At 35.3% G+C, this 19,307-nt stretch overlaps 1 protein-coding gene across 1 annotated transcript in view; it reads right to left on the minus strand.

Moving 5' to 3' along the window:
• Window positions 1-19,307, minus strand: part of LEMD3 (LEM domain containing 3) — a 64,144-nt gene that overhangs the window by 7,039 nt on the left and 37,798 nt on the right. The window contains exons 5-9 of the mRNA XM_027594865.2: window positions 4,364-4,443; window positions 4,133-4,278; window positions 3,088-3,189; window positions 2,878-2,980; window positions 2,020-2,198 (exon numbers count right to left, since the gene is read on the minus strand). Of these exons, the coding sequence (XP_027450666.2) occupies window positions 2,020-2,198; window positions 2,878-2,980; window positions 3,088-3,189; window positions 4,133-4,278; window positions 4,364-4,443 (610 nt within the window). The remainder of the gene's footprint in view (window positions 1-2,019; window positions 2,199-2,877; window positions 2,981-3,087; window positions 3,190-4,132; window positions 4,279-4,363; window positions 4,444-19,307) is intronic.

The following is a 19,307-nucleotide window of genomic DNA, read 5'->3' on the forward strand; positions in this document are numbered from 1 at the left end:
CATATTTACAGCACAACATTTGTGTTCAGATACATTTAAATGAAAGTAAAAGTCAGTTTATATATTAATATTTTTTACAAGCAAAGTCACTTAATTATATTTAGACTATACATTTAATGGCATAAAATGTAATATTAGAACTAAATTCTCTCTACATTAGGGCTATATGTTCTAAATGAGGCAATTTAGATAATATCATCAAGAAATATTCCACCAACTTCTCATTATTCAGCTCCTGTAACAAATTCTTTTATGATCGAATTCTTAAAAGAACTCAAATCTCTCTTGCTAGGAGTCTACAGGCATTACAACCTACCAAAAACTTGAATTGGTATACTTCAAGCAAATGGCTACTGGGTTCTACCTCAGGATTTTCTGCCTTCAGGATAACATAATCTCAGCCACTATATGTTCTTCAATTTACTAAGAAATAGGTGTCTTCTTGTACTCTCAATTCCTTTCTAGGTTCAGTAACTAATTCACTGTAACCTTTTTTTTTTATCAAAGACTCAAGTAAAGGGAGATTGATTTTATAATTCTTCACATGGTACATTTAGAAGTATTCAAATTAAGATAGCTCAGTACTTGGCATATAGTTTGTAAACATTTACTATACTGGAACCTTAGTGAAACAAAGTAGCAGGACATTTCAGAACTATCAATTCATGTTGAGTTTGACAACTATTATAACTGACCTAAAATTGTCTTGTATCATACTTACACAGTCTTTCCCTATCTAAAGAAAATGATAAAATGAAAATAACAGTCTGAGGTTTTAAATTCTAGATATAGAGCATCCAACTTCACACAGAGTCTGTCATCCCCCCTACTAATTTGTAAGAACAACTTGGACTACCTAGGTCAAGAAATTGTCTTTGGATTCATCTTGAAAACCTCACATTTTAAAAATAAGACAATTACAATGATAAAAAAAATCCTATGACTAAAATAATGGCCTTTTCTAGAACTTTATATTTATACATGAGCACCAATTGCTAGCTATATAAAGAAATTAGGCTAAGAATCCACAACTATTACAATCAGGCACTAAGGTAATCAGATCTGATTGGCTTTGCATTCTGTTTTCCTTTCATAGGACTCTTTTGCAGACACCTTTTAAAACAAAAAGTTTAATGTTTAGTGTCATCTTTGGCATCATCAAAGCATCATTTTTATGCCATGATTACTGAAGACATTATTCAAGCTCTTTGAAAGTGAAAACTAGAGAAGAAAGGGAGTAATTGGATTTTACGTTTTTGCAATTTCAAAACAATTTACTTAACTTTCTCATAAATACTGTGTTTAGCAAACATTGAAAAATATGCTTTTATTCAACAAGATTTAAAGAAACTCAACTCACTACTAGGTCTGAAATGCACATTAAACTAACTGCAAGATTTAATTTTGCAACTAACCATACAAGAGATTCAAGTGAGGTTAACAGTTACCACTAGTAGAGGTTTCGGGACCTAAAGCAACCAATCACCAAGCCCTCCTTTATACTTACACATACCTGTTCCTGCAACCATGCAAGCATTGAGAAAAATAGGGAAAGATAGCCACAAAAACTACTTGGCACAGGGGATACGCAGGTGGATGGGTGTTAATGAAAAAGAGGCAAGCAAGCAAAAATGGGAAAAAAGAGCAGTTAAAAAGTTATGTTCCACTTTTATATGTTTTATATATATGTAAAACAAATTATGTCTTATTTATATAAAAACTAGGGGGAAAGAATCCAGTTACATATTAAGTTGCTTTAAGTGAAAAAGGAAAATATCAAAGTAATGTATGTAGTGTTCTATTATGGTAAAGACAAACCATTATGTTCATATTTGAAAGGAGAAAAGTGGAAGGATATATAAGAAGCTAACATTAATTCCTTCTATGGGATGGAACTACAAAGGGAGTTTTGCCTTCATATCTTTCAACAGTACTATTTTAAACATGTTAAGACTTTCACAGTTGAAAAAAACTTTTTAAATACCATGTTTCTTTTTGTTGTTGCTTAAAAATACATACCTTGACCTTGCCATACTTTAGAAGGTATTACTAATATTTTGTCACAGGAGGCAGAAGGCTGGATCCACCGCCAAACTAGAAAATCCGCACCACCTATTCTTCGTGTCTCTGTGCGAACTCTAGACTCATTAGCAGCAAGAAAGTCAACAGCTCTATCCCAGACTTTCTTCATTTTTTTCCTATCATGTGAACAAAATGACAAATTTACTATCATCTTGGCTTGTCATCTTTCTCAAGTATTAGTAAGTGAAGGCAATGGTTATTATTAATTCTGGTTTTTCTTATCACTGCCTATGAAATTTTTTCAAAAAAGATTTAGATGCCTGAAGCTCACCTCAGATTTACTGAATTTCCTTCTCCAGAGGTGGAGCATAAGCATCAGTAATTTTTTCCCCCCAAACTCCACCACTGATTCTGAGGTGTTGCTATGGTGAAGAATGCTGTGTTAGGTAGGATATGGAATCATCTTTCATTTTTAAGAAGTTATTATTTAGTACTTTTATTTAAAAAGCTTCATTAACAAAAAAATATTTAAGGCATTATTAGTAAAACATCACTGTCTATTGTCTGTGTCTGTTTCTTTATAAAGATGAAATTAAAGGAAATAAGGTGAAGACTGATAAGAATAAAAAATTTATAAAAGTGATCATGATTTAGAAATCTAGCTGTCTACTATGCCACTCAAAATCAGGAGAATAGAACGGAATTTAGGAAGAAAGGAGAGTTTAAAGTTCAAAAGGAAAGCCTATACAGTAAAACTGGTCTAAGTGAGAACAGAACAACTCTCAACAGAATCTTCCTAACTTCAGAAGACACCAACGTTCTGATCTACTTCAACTCACAATACTTTGAACGTACTTGTCATGAGGTTGTATTAAGGAATCTTGTACATGTGGAATAGGCATGTAAGGTTGTAAGTCTTTATTTTCCTGGCAAGCTTCGTTATGACTTCGTAAAACATCTGAAAATATAACAAATTTACAAATGAATCAATCACTGGACATCATGCTGTAATTTATCACATAATAACTATTCTAGAAATAGTTTAGATTTTACAAATACTTATACCTATAATCTTCACCACCATATCATACATCTGCCTTGTTTCCTCCTCTTCTTTTGTCCAGCGATATTTCATATAACGCAGAACGACACAAACCATCACTACACCTGCAATATTTATATATTTTGTGTTTTAAAAATTGTGCTCAGTGACATTCAGTAACATTCACTGCAATCTGAAGTTATTGGTATAGTTGTTAAATCTGATATTAACAAAACAAAGCAAAAAAAGAGAAATCTTATGACAGTTTCCACAGTGATTATTTTAATTGCCATAATGAGATAATGGAATAAGCCTTCAAACAGTGGGCTGAATTACCTACATAATTACAACTACATAGAACAATTTAGTATTAAACATCTTCCAGAGTTTCACTTAATCTCTCTAGAAAAACCATTTCTTTCATGTTGACAACTGAACATTTAAATTCTATTTTTTTTAAAACAATAGAACTATGTTTCACAAACGTTTTCCTTTGTCACATTAAACTATTAGAAAAGTGAGTTTCCTAAACTGTAAATTAAACTGTAGACTGTAAATGTACTACACTTTAGGAAAATTATTTTTAAAGGACTTGAACAAAGAAAAAAATGATTATCTCCTAAATTCCTATAATCAATCAAAACAGTCACATAAAATCCAGGAATCCAAATGAAAATTTTAATGCAGGTAAATTATATTTTTTAAATTAAAAATAATTTTAATGAACTTAATTTATATTTTATCATTAAAAAATAAGCTTAATTTTTCTATTTTCCTATTCTATTTTCAAAGGCATGCTTTATGTCTTTTCCTATGACATTCTTAGGACAAAGTTTTATTCCACCTCCCTTTATATACTATTTTCTAAGCCCTTAGATTAACAGTGACATTATAACAACAACAACAAAAAAACCAACTTCAATATTATTCTACCTTAGTGAAGACTTCTGGATATGATTTATAATGGCAGCTATCACAGAAGTAAATTCCCAACCCTGGCATTTAATAAAATACAGATACAAAAATTCTAGACTATCATGTATCTTCTTTCTCATCCCCAAAACTTACCTAAGCATAACAACAATAACCTGTGGGTGACAGTAATAAAAGCACGTCGAAAACGACACCAGAAAGACATCTGTGGTCTTGTGGACTGTAAAAACTGCACATCAGTTATATCTGTCAATTGTTCCTCAGGGCCATAACCAACACACCTAGTTAAAAATAATTAAGGAGACCTTAGAGTCAAAATCACTTCTTATACTACAAAATGGTCAAAGTGGAAATTAAATCCTTTACCTTATTCCAACATCTTTTCCATTTTCTAAAATCCACTTCAATGAAATAGTAAATATATCTTCATATTCAGGGCCTAAATCCTTATAAGAAAAATGGAGAAAATAACTATTCTTAATTCACATTCATTTGACTCTATCTGTAAGCTATACTATAAATACCATATTTTTATCTTTATATAATACTTCAAACGTGTTACGTAACAAAAATGTATTATTCATTATAGAAAAACAAAAGGAGAAAAAAGTCACAATTTCCCCATCTTCCTAAGATAAGCACGGTTACTATTTTGTTACGTTTTCTTTTTGGTTCTTTTACAGCCACAGATTTGGAGGATTTTTTAAAAATATAATTTGTCTTTTAAGTGTCACTGTGATAAAAGTGAATTAGCTAATTTTTTTTTTTTTTATAGAACCCTATTTTTAAATGAACAAATGACAAACTATTCATACTTGGCTGTTTCACTGACATTTTCTCAACAAGTGAATGAAGCAAGCATGTCACCTCAAGAAAAACAGCTGCCTTTGTTACCAATGATAACATTCAAGCTTTCAAGTAAAATAGTAAAAGTAAATTTTGGAAAAAGTTGCATCCATTACCATGAGCTTGACAACTTTACAATGCTTGAAAACCTTTGCAATGAGACTGGTGTGATATTAAAGAATTAAAGATTATCAATCTTGAAATGTGTCAACATTGGAAAAATTTGCATAAATAGCAAACCAGTATTTTCCAAATGAACTATGCATTAGTTATAAAATCTTGCATAGGTAAAAGATCTATTCTACGTGTAAAACAAAGGACTTTAGAGATAGAATGTACAAAAATCACTGATACAGTTTCAAATTGCACATTGCAACCAATCTTGAAGAAACTACCTCAGACTTTTAGTACGGTATCAGTGAAGAATACCTACAATTATCTGAAAAGAGTATTAAAATACTTTCTCCTGTTTTGACCACATATCTGTAGGAGGCTAGATTTTCTTGATGTACTTCAACCAAAACATCGAAGCAGATTGAATACAGAAGTAGATATGAAAATCCAGTTGTTTTTTATTAACCTACATATTAAAGATTAAAAAAAGATTTGTACAAATGTAAAACAATGCCATTTCTCACGAAATGTTTTTATTTTGGAAAATATTTTTCATAAAAATATTTTATGTTAACATGTAATAAGTTCATTATTCTTTAAACAAATAAATTTAAAATTTGATTAAATTTCTAGTAAGGTAAATATATATCTAAATTTATCTATCTCCCACAAACAAAGGCTATTTATGGTCCTCAGGACTGCAAAAGTGTTCTGAAACCATAAAGTTTAAGAACTGCTGTACATAGGTAGATTATGTTTTTAATCAAAATATTAAAAATAAAAGTGGTATCCCATTTTATATATACTGTTTATTCCACTTGCTTTTATCACAATATGAAGTACTGTGTCAATGTCAATAAACATGGAACAACCTATTTTCCAGGAAAACTGTGTTTCTAGCGTATGGCTGGTTATTTTATACTTTAGTCAACCCTTTATTCACGAATGTTTAGAGTATTACCAATTATTTCAATATATCAAATAATACTGTAATAAATACCCTTAAAAATCTCTCCATTCAAAAAATATTCATTGGGGTGCCTGTGTGGCTCAGTCATAAGCGTCTGCCTTCGGCTCAAGTCATGATCCTAGGGCCCTGGGATTGAGCCCCACATCGGGCTCCCTACTCAGCGGGAAACCTGCTTCTCCCTCTCCCACTCCCCTGCTTGTGTTCCCTCTCTCGCTGTGTCTCTGTCAAATAAATAGATAAAATCTTAAAAAAAAAAAAATATTGATTAAGGGTCCAATATGTGCCAGGTACTGCTCTAGGTCCTAGAGATGTAGCACTAAGCAAAATCATCAAAATTCCCTGTGTTCATGGAGCTTATCTTCTATTCAATATTATATCTTTATGTACTTTTTTAAGTACAAAGAATGAATTTCTAAAAGTAGCAGTAAGACGTCATTTTTAAAAACTCCTTTAAGGGGTCTGGGTGGCTTAGTCGATTGTGTCTGAATATTGATTTCAGCTCAGGTCATGATCTTAGGGTCGTGAGATCAAGCCCCATGCTGGGCTCTGCACTGGGAGTGGAGCCTGCTTAAGATTCTCTCTCCCTCTCTCTCTTAAAAAAAAAAAAAAACAAAAACCCACTCCCTTAAAAAAAAAAAAAAGAATTTTATAAATAATTGCTATTGTTTTATCAACATTCTCTTCAATAGCAGTGGAAATTAAAGTTTTTCATTTGATCAGTACAATTTACTTCCTAATATGGAACTGGCAAGTTTTTTTTTTTTTTTACTATATCAAATTTGAAAGTGTCATTCTTCTCTAGTGCCCATGGAACATTCTCCAGAACAGATCACATCCTAGTTCACAAATCATGTGTCAACCAGTACCAAAAGACTGGGATCATTCCCTGCATATTTTCAGACCACAATGCTTTGAAACTAGAACTCAATCACAAGAGGAAGTCGGAAAGAACTCAAATACATGGAGGCTAAAGAGTATCCTACCAAAGAATGAATGGGTCCAACCAGGAAATTAAAGAATTAAAAAAAAATTCACGGAAACAAATGAAAATGAAAACACAACTGTTCAAAATCTTTGGGATGCAGCAAAGGCAGTCCTAAGAGGAAAGTATATAGCAATACAAGCCTTTCTCAAGAAACAAGAAAGGTCTCAAATACAACCTAACCCTACACCTAAAGGAGCTGGAGAAAGAACAGCAAATAAAACCTAAACCCAGCAGGAGAAGAGAAATAATAAAGATCAGAGCAGAAATCAATGAAAGAGAAACCAAAGAACAATGAAACTAGGAGCTGGTTCTTTGAAAGAATTAATAAGATTAATAAACCCCTGGCCAGATTTATCAAAAAGAAAAAAGAAAAATGACCCAAATAAATAAAATCATGAATGAAAGAGGAGAGATCACAACCAACACCAAAGAAATTCAAACAATTATAAGAACATATTATGAGCAACTCTATGCCAGCAAATTAGATAATTTGGAAGACACGGATGCATTCCAAGAGATGTACAAACTACCAAAACTGAACCAGGAAGAAACAGAAAACCTGAGCAGACCTATAACCACTAAGGAAATTGAAGCAATAATCAAAAATCTCCCAACAAACAAGAGCCCAGGGCCAGATAGCTTCCCAGGGGAATTCTACCAAACATTTAAAGAAGAATTAATACCTATTCTTCTGAAACTGTTCCAAAAAATAGAAATGTAAGGAAAACTTCCAAACTCATTTTTGGAGGCCAGCATTACCTTGATCCCAAAATCAGACAAAGACCCCATCAAAAAAAGGAGAATTACACACCAATATCCCTGATGAACATGGATGCAAAAATTCTCACCAAAATACTAGCCAATGGGCTCCAACAGTACATTAAAAGGATTATTCACCACGACCAAGCAGGATTTATTCCTGTGCTGTAAGGTTGGTTCAACATCCGCAAATCAATCAATGTGATACATTAATAAAAAAAAGAACAAGAACCATATGATCCTCTCAATAGATGCAGAAAAAGCATCTGACAAAGTACAGCATCCTTTCTTGATTAAAACTCTTCAGTGTGTAGGGATAGAGGGGGTACATACCTCAATATCATAAAAGTCATCTATGAAAAACCCACAGCAAATATCATTCTCAATGGGGAAAAACTGAGAGCTTTCCCCTTAAGGTCAGGAACGCGGCAGGGATGTCCACTATCACCACTGCTATTCAACATAGTACTAGAAGTCCTAGCCACAGCATTCAGACAACAAAAAGAAATCAAAGGCATCCAAATCGGCAAAGAAGTTGTCAAACTCTCACTCCTTGCAGATGATATGATACTTTATGTGGAAAACCCAAAAGACTCTACCCCAAAACTGCTAGAACTCATACAGGAATTCAGTAAAGTGGCAGGATATAAAATCAATGCACAGAAATCAGTGGCATTTATATACACCAACAACAAGACAGAAGAAAGAGAAATTAAGGAGTCAATCCCATTTACTATTGCACCCAAAACTGTAAGATACCTAGGAATAAATCTAACCAAAGAGGCAAAGAATCTGTGCTCAGAAAACTATAAAATGCTCATGAAATAAATGGAGGAAGACACAAAGAAATGGAAAAACGCTCCATGCTCATGGATTGGAAGAACAAACATTGTGAAGATGTCAATGCTACCTAGAGCAATCTACACATTTAATGCAATCGCCATCAAAATACCATCAACTTTTTTCAAAAGAAATGGAACAAATAATCCTAAGATTTGTATGGAACCAGAAAAGACCCCAAATAGCCAGAGGAATGTTGAAAAAGAAAAGCAAAGCTAGTGGCAGCACAATTCCGGACTTCAAGACAGTATGGTATTGGCACAAAAACAGACACATAGATCAATGGAACAGAATAGAGAGCCCAGAAATGGACCCTCAACTCTACGGTCGACAAAGCAGGAAAGACTGTCCAATGGAAAAAAGACAGTCTCTTCAACAAATGGTGTTGGGAACATTGGACAGCCACATGCAGAAGAATGAAACTGGACCATTTCCTTACACCACACACAAAAATAGACTCCAAATGGTTGAAAGACCTAAAATGTGAGACAGGAGTCCATCAAAATCCTAGAGAAGAACACAGGCAGCAACCTCTTCGACCTCAGCCGCAGCAAATTCTTCCCAGAAACATTGCCAAAGGCAAGGGAAGCAAGGGCAAAAATGACCTATTGGGACTTCATCAAGATAAAAAGCTTTTGCACAGCAAGGGAAACAGTCAACAAAACCAAAAGACAACCGACAGAATGGGAGAAAATATTTGCAAATGACATATCAGATAAAGGGCTAGTATCCAAAATCTATAAAGAACTTATCAGACTCAACACCCAAAGAACAAATAATCCAATCAAGAAATGGGCAGAAGACATGAACAGACATTTTTCCAAAGAAGACATCCAAACGGCCAACAGACACATGAAAAAGTGCTCAACATCGCTCGGCATCAGGGAAATCCAAATCAAAACCTCCATGAGGTACCACCTCACCCCAGTCAGAATGGCTAAAATTAACAAGTCAGGAAACGACAGATGTTGGCAGGGATGCAGAGAAAGGGGAACCCTACTACACTGTTGGTGGGAATGCAAGCTGGTGCAGCCACTCTGGAAAACAGTATGGAGTTTCCTCAAAAAGTTGAAAATAGAGCTACCGTACGACCCAGCAATTGCACTATGGGGTATTTACCCCAAAGATACAAATGTAGTGACCCGAAAGGGTACGTGCACCCCAATGTTTATAGGAGCAATGTGCACAACAGCCAAACTATGGAAAGAGCCAAGATGTCCATCAACACATGAATGGATAAAGATGCTCTGGTATATATATATATATATATATATATATATATATATATATATATATATATACAATGGAATATTATGCAGCCATCAAGAAAAACGGAATCTTGCCATTTGCAACGACGTGGATGGAACTAGAGGGTATTAAGCTAAGTGAAATAAGTCAATCAGAGAAAGACAAGTATCTCAATCAGAGAAAGGCATGTATCATATGATCTCACTGATATGAGGAATTCTTAATCTCAGGAAACAAACTGAGGGTTGCTGGAGTGGTGGGGGGTGGGAGGGATGGGGTGGCTGGGTGACAGACATTAGGGAGGGTATGTGCTATGGGGAGCACTGTGAATTGTGTAAGACTGATGAATCACAGACCTGTACCTCTGAAACAAATAATACATTATATGTTCAAAAAAAAAAAAAAAAGTAGGAAGGGAAAAATGAAGGGGGGGAATCGGAGGGGGAGATGAACCATGAAAGAGGGTTCTAGAAGGGAGGGCGGTGGGGGGATGGGTTAGCCTGATGATGGGGATTAAAGAGCACACGTACTGAATGGAACACTGGGTATTATACGCAAACAATGAATCATGGAACACTACATCAAAAAAATACATAAATAGGAAAAAAAAGAAAAAATTTGAAAGTGTAAGTTTTATGAAGCAAAACTAATCTTATGTGTAACTACCACCAGGATGTTTAGATGGTAAAGAGAACTATAAACTACCTGTTATCTTACCAAAAAAAAAAAAAGTGTGGTCTTTCATCATTATTTTTAATATCAAAAAACTTGTAGCCAATGTAAGTATTTAATAATTGACAAATGGTTTATACATGAGATCATTTCAAGGAAATACTATGCGCATTTAGAAAAGATCATGAGAGGGATGCCTGGGTGGCTCAGTTGGTTAAGCATCTGCCTTCGGCTCAGATCATGATCCCAGGGGCCTGGGATCCAGTCCCCCATCAGGCTCCTCACTCAGCAGGGAGCCTGCTTCTCCCTCTGCTGCTCCCCCTGCTTGTGCACTCTCTCTCTCTGACAAATAAATAAAATCTTTAACAAAAAAAAAAAAAAAGGAAATGATCATGAGAGCTAAATAGCTATATGCTTAGAAAAGTAAAATATGTAATTTATATATAACTATAAAAATTTGCACTTACAAATGACTAAAAATTTTAAGATTTTACTTATTTGAGAGAGAGAGAGAGAGGAACAGCATAGAGGGAGAGGGAGAAGCAGACTCCCCAAGGAGCAGAGAACCCAATGCGGAGCTCGATTCCAGGACCACGAGATCATGATCTGAGCTCAAGACAGACACTTAACTGACTGTGCCACCCAGGTGCTCCATGACCAAAAAAACCTTTTAAGTGATTTTTTGTTTAGCTTTAACATTGCTTTAAAATGTTATGCAATAAAAGTATACAAGAATAATTTCAGGCAATTATGGTTTTGTTATAAAAATGCTATCAGAAATCATTTTGGGTATAACAAAAATCAAACAGAACTCATATTCATTTGCTCTAAAATTCCTCTGCTTCCAAAATCAAGAGAACTTCTGGTTATGTTGCATAGATCAGGATTAGATAAAGCACAAGCTATAGAGGGCTTTGAAAATCCACAAAACAAGATTAATATGGGTTATCCGTGGAGCTGGAAACACTGCACTCATTCCTCTTCGTAATGTATAGGGTTGGCTTTTTTTTTTTAAGTTTTTATTTTAATTCCAGTTAGTTAACATACAGTGTAATATTAGTTTCAGGTATACAATATAATGATTCAACTATTCCATACATCACCCAGTGCTCATCACAAGTGCACTCCTTAATCCCCATCACCTATTTCACCCTTCCCGCAACCTCCCTCCTGGTAACCATCAGTTTGTTCTCTGTAGTTAAGAGTCCGTTTCTTGGTTTGCCTCTCTCTCTTTTTTCCCCTCTGTTCACTTGTTTTGTTTCTTAATTCCACATATGAGTGAAAACATATGGTATTTGTCTGACTTATCTCGTTTGGCATTATACTCTATAGATCCATCATGTTGTTGCAAACGGCAAGATTTCATTCTTTTTATGGCTGAATAATATTCCATTATATACGTCTGTTATTATATATATATATATATTCCATATCTTCTTTATCCATTTATCAACCAGTGGACACTTGGGCTGCTTCCACATCCTGGCTATTGTAAATAATGCTGCTATAAACATAGGGGTGCATGTACCCCTTTGAATTAATGTGTCTGTATTCTTTGGGTAAACAGTAGTGAGATAGCTGGATTATAGGATAGTTCTATTTTTAACTATTTTGAGGAAACTCCACACTATTTTCCACAGTGGCTGAACCAGTATGCATTCCACCTACAGTGCACAAGGGTTCCTTTTTCTCCATATCCTCGCCAACACTTGTTGTTTCTTGTGTTTTTGATTTTAGCCATTCTGACAGTTGTGAGGTAATATCTCATTGTAGTTCTGATTTGTATTTCCCTAATGATGAGTGATGTTAAACATTATTTCATGTGTCTGTTGATTATCTGGATGTCTTCTTTGGAGAAATGTCTGTTCATGTCTTCTGCCCATTTTTTAACTGGATTATCTGGTTTTGGGGTATTGAATCATTTAAGTTCTTTATATATTTTGGATACTAACCCTGTATTGAATATGTCATTTGCAAATATCTTTTCCCATTCTGTAGGTTGCTTTTTAGTTTTATTGTTTCCTTCATTGTGCATAAGCTTTTTACTTTGATGTAGTCCCAATAGTTTATGCTATGCTCATTGCAGGTGTACCTACTATCTGTCACCATATAATACCACTGTAATACCACTGACTTTATTCCCTAGGCTGTACTCCTCATCCCTATGACTTATTCATTTCATAATGGGAAGCCTGAACTTCCCACTTCCCTTCACTCATTCTGCCCACCCCCCAAACCCCTCCCATAAGGCAAACATCACAGTTTGTTCTCTATATTTATAGGTCTCTTTCTGCATGTTTGTTCATTCGTTTGTTTTTTAGATCCCATGTATAAGTGAAATCATAAGACATGGATATTTTTAAAAATCAATGAAACATACATATTGTATTTACCTTTGTTCATATATATATGCTCTTCAGCTTCTATTACAATAATATGCAAGACATAATGACATTTTTGTGTTATTATAAAGAACTCTGAAGGCTAGACTATACATGTAAGTTTCAAATAATGTAAGAACAAATAAATTTCCAAATTTATTAGTTGTACATTTTAAATATAAAAATTTTAGAAGGCTAAAGATATTATAAATAGCATTACTGCCTTCATTAATTATCCTTAAAAATGTACATAATGGTTCATACTAACAAGGACGCCCACTAATAAGCTAAGTATGTAAAGGAACATTGAGCTTAAAACTTTTAGTTATAAAATAAGGGTAAGAAAAGAATATCTGTTGTTACTTTCTCATTTTGTTTTCCTTCTCCATGTTAATACCACCTAATATCCACTTACTATCTGGAATACAAAAGAACCATGGAATGTCCCTTTATGAATACACAAAATACAAAAAACAATTGATAATTTATTTAAAACCTCATTAAAGAATAGAGTATTAAGTTTGAAACAGACCATTACTTCCACAAATATTCTACATAGTATACAGAATTCTATAGTATTATAAAATAGAATTTTTGAAGAAGTAAAAGTTGAATTTTTTTTTCTGGCTATGCTAATTAAACGGCTCATGCTAACATTATAGCATGCATAGCAGCTTCCTGATTTTAAGAGTGGAAAGTATTTTACTATTCATTTTTTTGTAGCCACCTAAAAAACTGTAAGGTAGGGGCAGGCCAACTTTTTCTGTAACGAATCAAAGAGTAAATATTTCAGGTTTTGTAGAATTCTGGTCTCTGCCACATATATTCTAAGCAACCTTTAAAAATGTTGTAAAACCACAGCTAGAAGGCCATACAAAAACAGGCCTAAGGGCTGTAGTTTGCCAGCCTTTAAGGAAAGGCATACTTGCATCATAAAATGCCCATTTTCTAATCACTGATGACACAGATTTTTAAATCAAGTCTACCATGATTATTACTATTTACTTATAGGCAATAGCTCAGTCAACGTACTGCTGACTGCTTCATTTAAATCTAAATTCAAAGCATATTTTCCCAAATCTTTAACAAATCTATTTTAACATAGTATGTGTGAACACACACACCCCCAAGATTCCCAATTCCAATTTTACCTTATTTGCAAAATAATTGGCAAAAACATGTATTTTTATTAAAACTCACATCAGGTGCTTTGAACTTAGATTACAGTTTCACAGCATAAAAATAATACTGCTTCATGTAAAAGATTCAGCTCATTAAATAAAGCTACAAAGCATTAGTAATAAGGGAAAGAAATGCTGATACAGGGAGAAGTCAAGTAAGGATTAAAAATCTATTGGATAGCTCACAAAATGGATAATATACATGGTAATAATAACTATGTGGCTTTCCAGTTAGGGAATATTCTGTTTAACTGTGACATGACATATGCTATACGTGTTACCTTTGAAATTAAAATAGGACACACAAAAATCAATACAATAGTAAATATGATTTAATTCTTGATGATTCAGTGGGAACTTGATCTTTCACCTCCAGGAATAACGGAAAGAACATGGTCCTTAAACACACAGGCCTGCATCAGATCATGATTCCACTACTGACTAGCTATATGTACAACCTCAAGTGGAGACGAAAAAGTACGTCATCCATACAGATGTATCTACCTTGTTCAATTCTTCGGATCCTAACCCTCATTCAGGGTCAGTCTCTTGCTCACTCAAAAGATGGAGCTAGTGGTTATGAACCCAGTCCTTCTAACTAAGAGGCAGAACAGTATAGTGAGAAGAGCAAGCACTTTAATTCTATTCCCAGATCCAACACTTACTAGCTGGATGATGTAATCATTAAATCCCTCTGAGCTTTAGTTTCTTTATAAAGTGAGTTTGATACCACCTACCTTGCTGGGTCATTGTGAAGTAAGGGGTACTAAGAAAATCCTAAGATAAATTGTACTTGATAAATTATAATTATTTTTTTAAAGATTTGAGAGAGAGCATAGCATGGGGAGAGGAGCAGAGGCGGAAGGAGAGAGACAAGCAGACTCTGCGCTGAGCGCGGAGCTGGACGCAGGGCTTGATCTCACAACCCTGAGATCATGAACTGAGCTGAAACCAAGAATCGGCTGCTCAACTGACAGGGCCACCCAGGGGCCCCGATAAATTATAATAATTAAGAAATTTATCTATCATTCCATTTCTCAGAACATTTATTTTCCCACAAAGACAGAATTTTACTAACAGTGATTTGCATTCCAAGGTAGGCCATAAAAGCCTATCCGGCTCCATGATTTGGCACATTTGCAGCTATCTTCTTTCCTAGTATTTTCTTCACAAATCATAAACGTATTCGTTGTGTTGAAGTTTAAAAAGGTTTGAAAATAAACCAGAAAATGAACCACCATTCATTACATCATTTAGTTGGAAAGTTACCATACAAAGATTCCACCATTTAACTTAAAAACAAGTCTACCTCTTTTCATGAAAATTTAATGCTATGTCTTTCCTAAATGTTCCACCAGAGGGACCTCTTAACTTTTCACAAATCAAAACAAGCTTTCATTCTCAAAAATGATGAAAGTGACAAAAGTTCAAGAAAAACACGGGGGGGTTCAGAAAAAGGATTTAAATTATTTCAATTAATTGTTATATTTATTTAAATTTCCTTTAAAGAGAAAGTAGGAGAAATAAAAGAACGGAATGTGAAGCATCAATTTCAAGAAAATAAAAAAAATTTTACTGAGGTTTACTTATTCACTCATTTTACTCCACCAAACATTTACTCATATTGTGCTTAAAATGCACTGGAAGTTGGGGAACAATTAGCTTACACTCACAGGAGTTCTGTGCATCCTTTGGCCCATTTACTCCTGAATGCAAAAACTTAATTATGCTGCTGGTGAAACCATAGTACAAATACATGAAAATGTACAACAGATCTCTCTCCAGAAGCAGGGAGCCTACAATATGTGTATTAACATCATGGTTTTTGACATCAGCTTTGTAGTAAGGTCCTTCCATATTTATGCTAGAACTTGCATAAAATAAAATAAACCACTAATTTTGGCTAGACTGTGCTAAAATGGTCATTCCAAATTAGAAAGTAATTTGGCAACATATATCAAAAGTATTAACAAAGGCTCATGCTCCTTAACAAGTAGTTTCCTTTCTAGAACTATTTCCTAAGGAAACAATCAGAAAATCAAATACTATATGCAAAGATTAGAGTGCTTTCGTAATACTGACAAACCACAAACCAATACAATGCAATACAATCATGTAAAGAAATATTACCCAGTGATAAAAAAGTTCAAAGACAAAATGCTCCTGATAATTTTAAGGAAAAAATAAACATTTGTAATATGAAATATTTACATTTATAGTGATACTAATTGTAGGAATGAAAACTAGAGAAAAATGAACCAAAAATGAGTGGTTAACTTCAGGCGGTGAATTTGAAATGCTTTTCTCCTTTCTTTTTCATTAGTTAAATGATGAGCATGAGTTAATGTTATATTGAAAAAAATAAACACTATTAAATACAGTAGTTAGAAGTTTTATCTAGACCTTAAAATTTTTTTATGAGGGAAAATTCCTGTTAAATGCTCTTTTTTTGAAGTAGCAGCCCAAAATACATCATTGGTGGTAACAAGCCATACCAGGTTTCACAGCATTTGAAAATACAAAGTAACTTCACTTAACTAATTCAGACTGGAACTAATCCAAAATCCTTTGTAAAAACTTATATTAGAAATTCTGTTGAATTAAAAAAAAAAGTAAAACCCAATCTAAAACATAAAATAATTCCAGAGAAAAGATATGAAAATCTTTTAAGACTGGAGTTCATTAATTTCAATTTTTTTTAACTCGATACAGTTTCCAACTCATCTCATGCATGGATACGTCCAATAACTCCTATGTTGCCAATCTTCAGTAGAATAATCTCTCAGGGCGCCTGGGTGGCTCAGTCGGTTGGGCAGCTGCCTTCGGCTCAGGTCATGATCCTGGAGTCCCTGGATCGAGTCCCGCATCAGGCTCCCTGCCCAGCGGGGAGTCTGCTTCTCCCTCTGACCCTCCCCCCTCTCATGTGCTCTCTCTCTCTCTCTCTCTCTCATTCTCGCTCTCTCAAATAAATAAATAATAAAAAAAATAAAATCTTAAAAAACAATCTCTCATACCCTACAGCTGCCTGGCTTAGATTCTGACTTGTCCTAACCCCGGCTCTGTGTCCCTTCGTCTTACCCATCTTATTGCTGACCCACAGCTGCAACCACAGGAACCCCTGCCTCTTCCTCAGCTTTAGCTTAACTACTAATCAATCCCTATCCCACTCTAAGCTCTATCCCTGCCCTTTAGTCCTTTAAATGGAGTATTCAGGAGCTTTTAAGAGTCTCAGGATCGTGGGGTGGCTCAGTCATTAAGCATCTGCCTTCAACTCAGGTCATGATCCCAGGGTCCTGGGATCGAGCCCCGCGTCGGGCTCCCCGCTCCGTGGGAGGCCTGCTTCTCCCTCTCCCACTCCCCCTGCTTGTGTTCCTGCTCTCACTGTGTCTCTCTCTGTCAAATAAATAAAAGCCTAAAAAAAAAAAAAAAAAAAGAGTATCAGGTTCTTCTGAAATGTAAATTAATCCTGTTCCAGGAATTCATGACCAACAATAACACATATCTGTGCCATTACCTCTCTAAGATATTTAATTAATAAAAAAAGAGAGAGAAGAGAGAGAAAGCAGGAAGGAAGCACTGCTTGGGATCAGTTTTTCCTACTGCTCGAAGTACAAACACTTTCAACTACCTCATAAGGAACTACTTGCTTGCTTCGTATTCCCACATGCTATGCTCTCCTCGAGGAATATTTTATTCTATGTGTTCTGTAGCCTACTCAATCCAATCCCTTCTTTGCTCCCACCCCCACAATCCATTTAGCAACTCTTCCATCTCTAAGACAGAGCCCCACAATCATAACTCCACCTAATTTAAGACCTTTCTGGATCCTGATTCTTTAGCTATCCAATCTATTAACTATTACACTCTGCAAAAAATTTGTTATCAGTGTTCTCATCTAGGTCAAAACTGAAAATGAAGACGAGAACAAGGTAGGTTGAGAAGACAAATCCTGTAGGATGTTATTATGAGTGACCCAGATTTAATTAATTAAGAAACACAGAAAAAGAACCAAAATTTATTGGAAAGCTACCATAAACATCAGGCACTGAGCACTTCAGTCTCCCAACCACTCTGAGAGGAATTAATAACAGTCCCACTTTCATACTAAGAAACAGGTACAGGAAAGTGAAAGAACTTTACCAAGACACACAGCTTTTATGTGGCAGTGCCAGAATGTGAATCCACATCTAATCTCCAACATATTAGACTGTCTTAACATCTTTTAGATATCTACATTAAGTAGATTAAGCTAATCTGAATTAAGTTAAAAACAGTCTACATTTCTCTTTTTTAACAAGCATGTCATGGGAAACTCATCACAACTTTGCTGAAAGCCTTAGAACTATACTATATTCTAGATTTTAAAAAAAGAAAGAGAGAGAGAGAGAGAGAGAGGCAGTGACATCAGTAAGACAACAGAATAGGAAGCCCCAGACCATCCTTTCCCCATGGAGACACAAATTCAACAATACACAGACCAATTCCCTTTGTAAGAAATCCAGAAACCGGGGGGCGCCTGGATGGTTCAGTCATTAAGCGTCTGCCTTCAGCTCAGGTCATGATCCCAGGGTCCTGGGATCGAGCCCCACATCAGGCTCCCTGCTCAGCGGGAAACCTGCTTCTCCCTCTCCCACTTCCCCTGCTTGTGTTCCTGCTCTTGCTGTCTCTCTCTCTGTCAAATAAATATTAAAATATATAAAATCTTAAAAAAAAAAAATCCAGAAACCAGTTAAAAGGCTCCTGCAACCCAATCAAGTGTGAAACTAGCAACATGGAAGCCAGTAGGAAAATTGGTAGCACTTGCTCACCAGAGCCCCATCCTATGGCACAACGTGGTGCGACCAGAAGAGAATTCCCAACTCCTGGTTTATCCTTGAAGAGGGGAAGAAAAGACTGAACATAAGTCTAATGTTGAGACTTTCTGAGGGGCTACCAGAAGGACTGGTTTCTGTCTTGTCTGAATCTAAGCACTGACGGGTAAAAGCACCAGCTTGGAGGCAGCTGAGAACAAAGGCAACAGTTTGAACTAGTACCTACTCACTCGCCATTGCCCTTCTCCACAGCTCAGTGAAGAATGAGTGGGAGAAAATCCCAAACTCCTGGCTTCTCCCTGAGGAAAGAAAGTGTTGAAGTATGTGTCCAATGTCCCAAGTTCTCAGGGAGCCACCAGAGGGTCTGGTTTCTGTATCACCTGTTTCAGAGCACTGAGGAGATCTGACATAGTCTAAACGCCTGGGGTTTGCTGAGAACAGAAAAGAGCAGGACAGCTTGCCGCAGCTCCAGGGGACCCACAGTAAAGCAGACAGACACCAGA

This window comes from Zalophus californianus, chromosome 9 (assembly GCF_009762305.2).
Source record: "Zalophus californianus isolate mZalCal1 chromosome 9, mZalCal1.pri.v2, whole genome shotgun sequence".
Lineage (NCBI taxonomy): Eukaryota > Metazoa > Chordata > Mammalia > Carnivora > Otariidae > Zalophus > Zalophus californianus.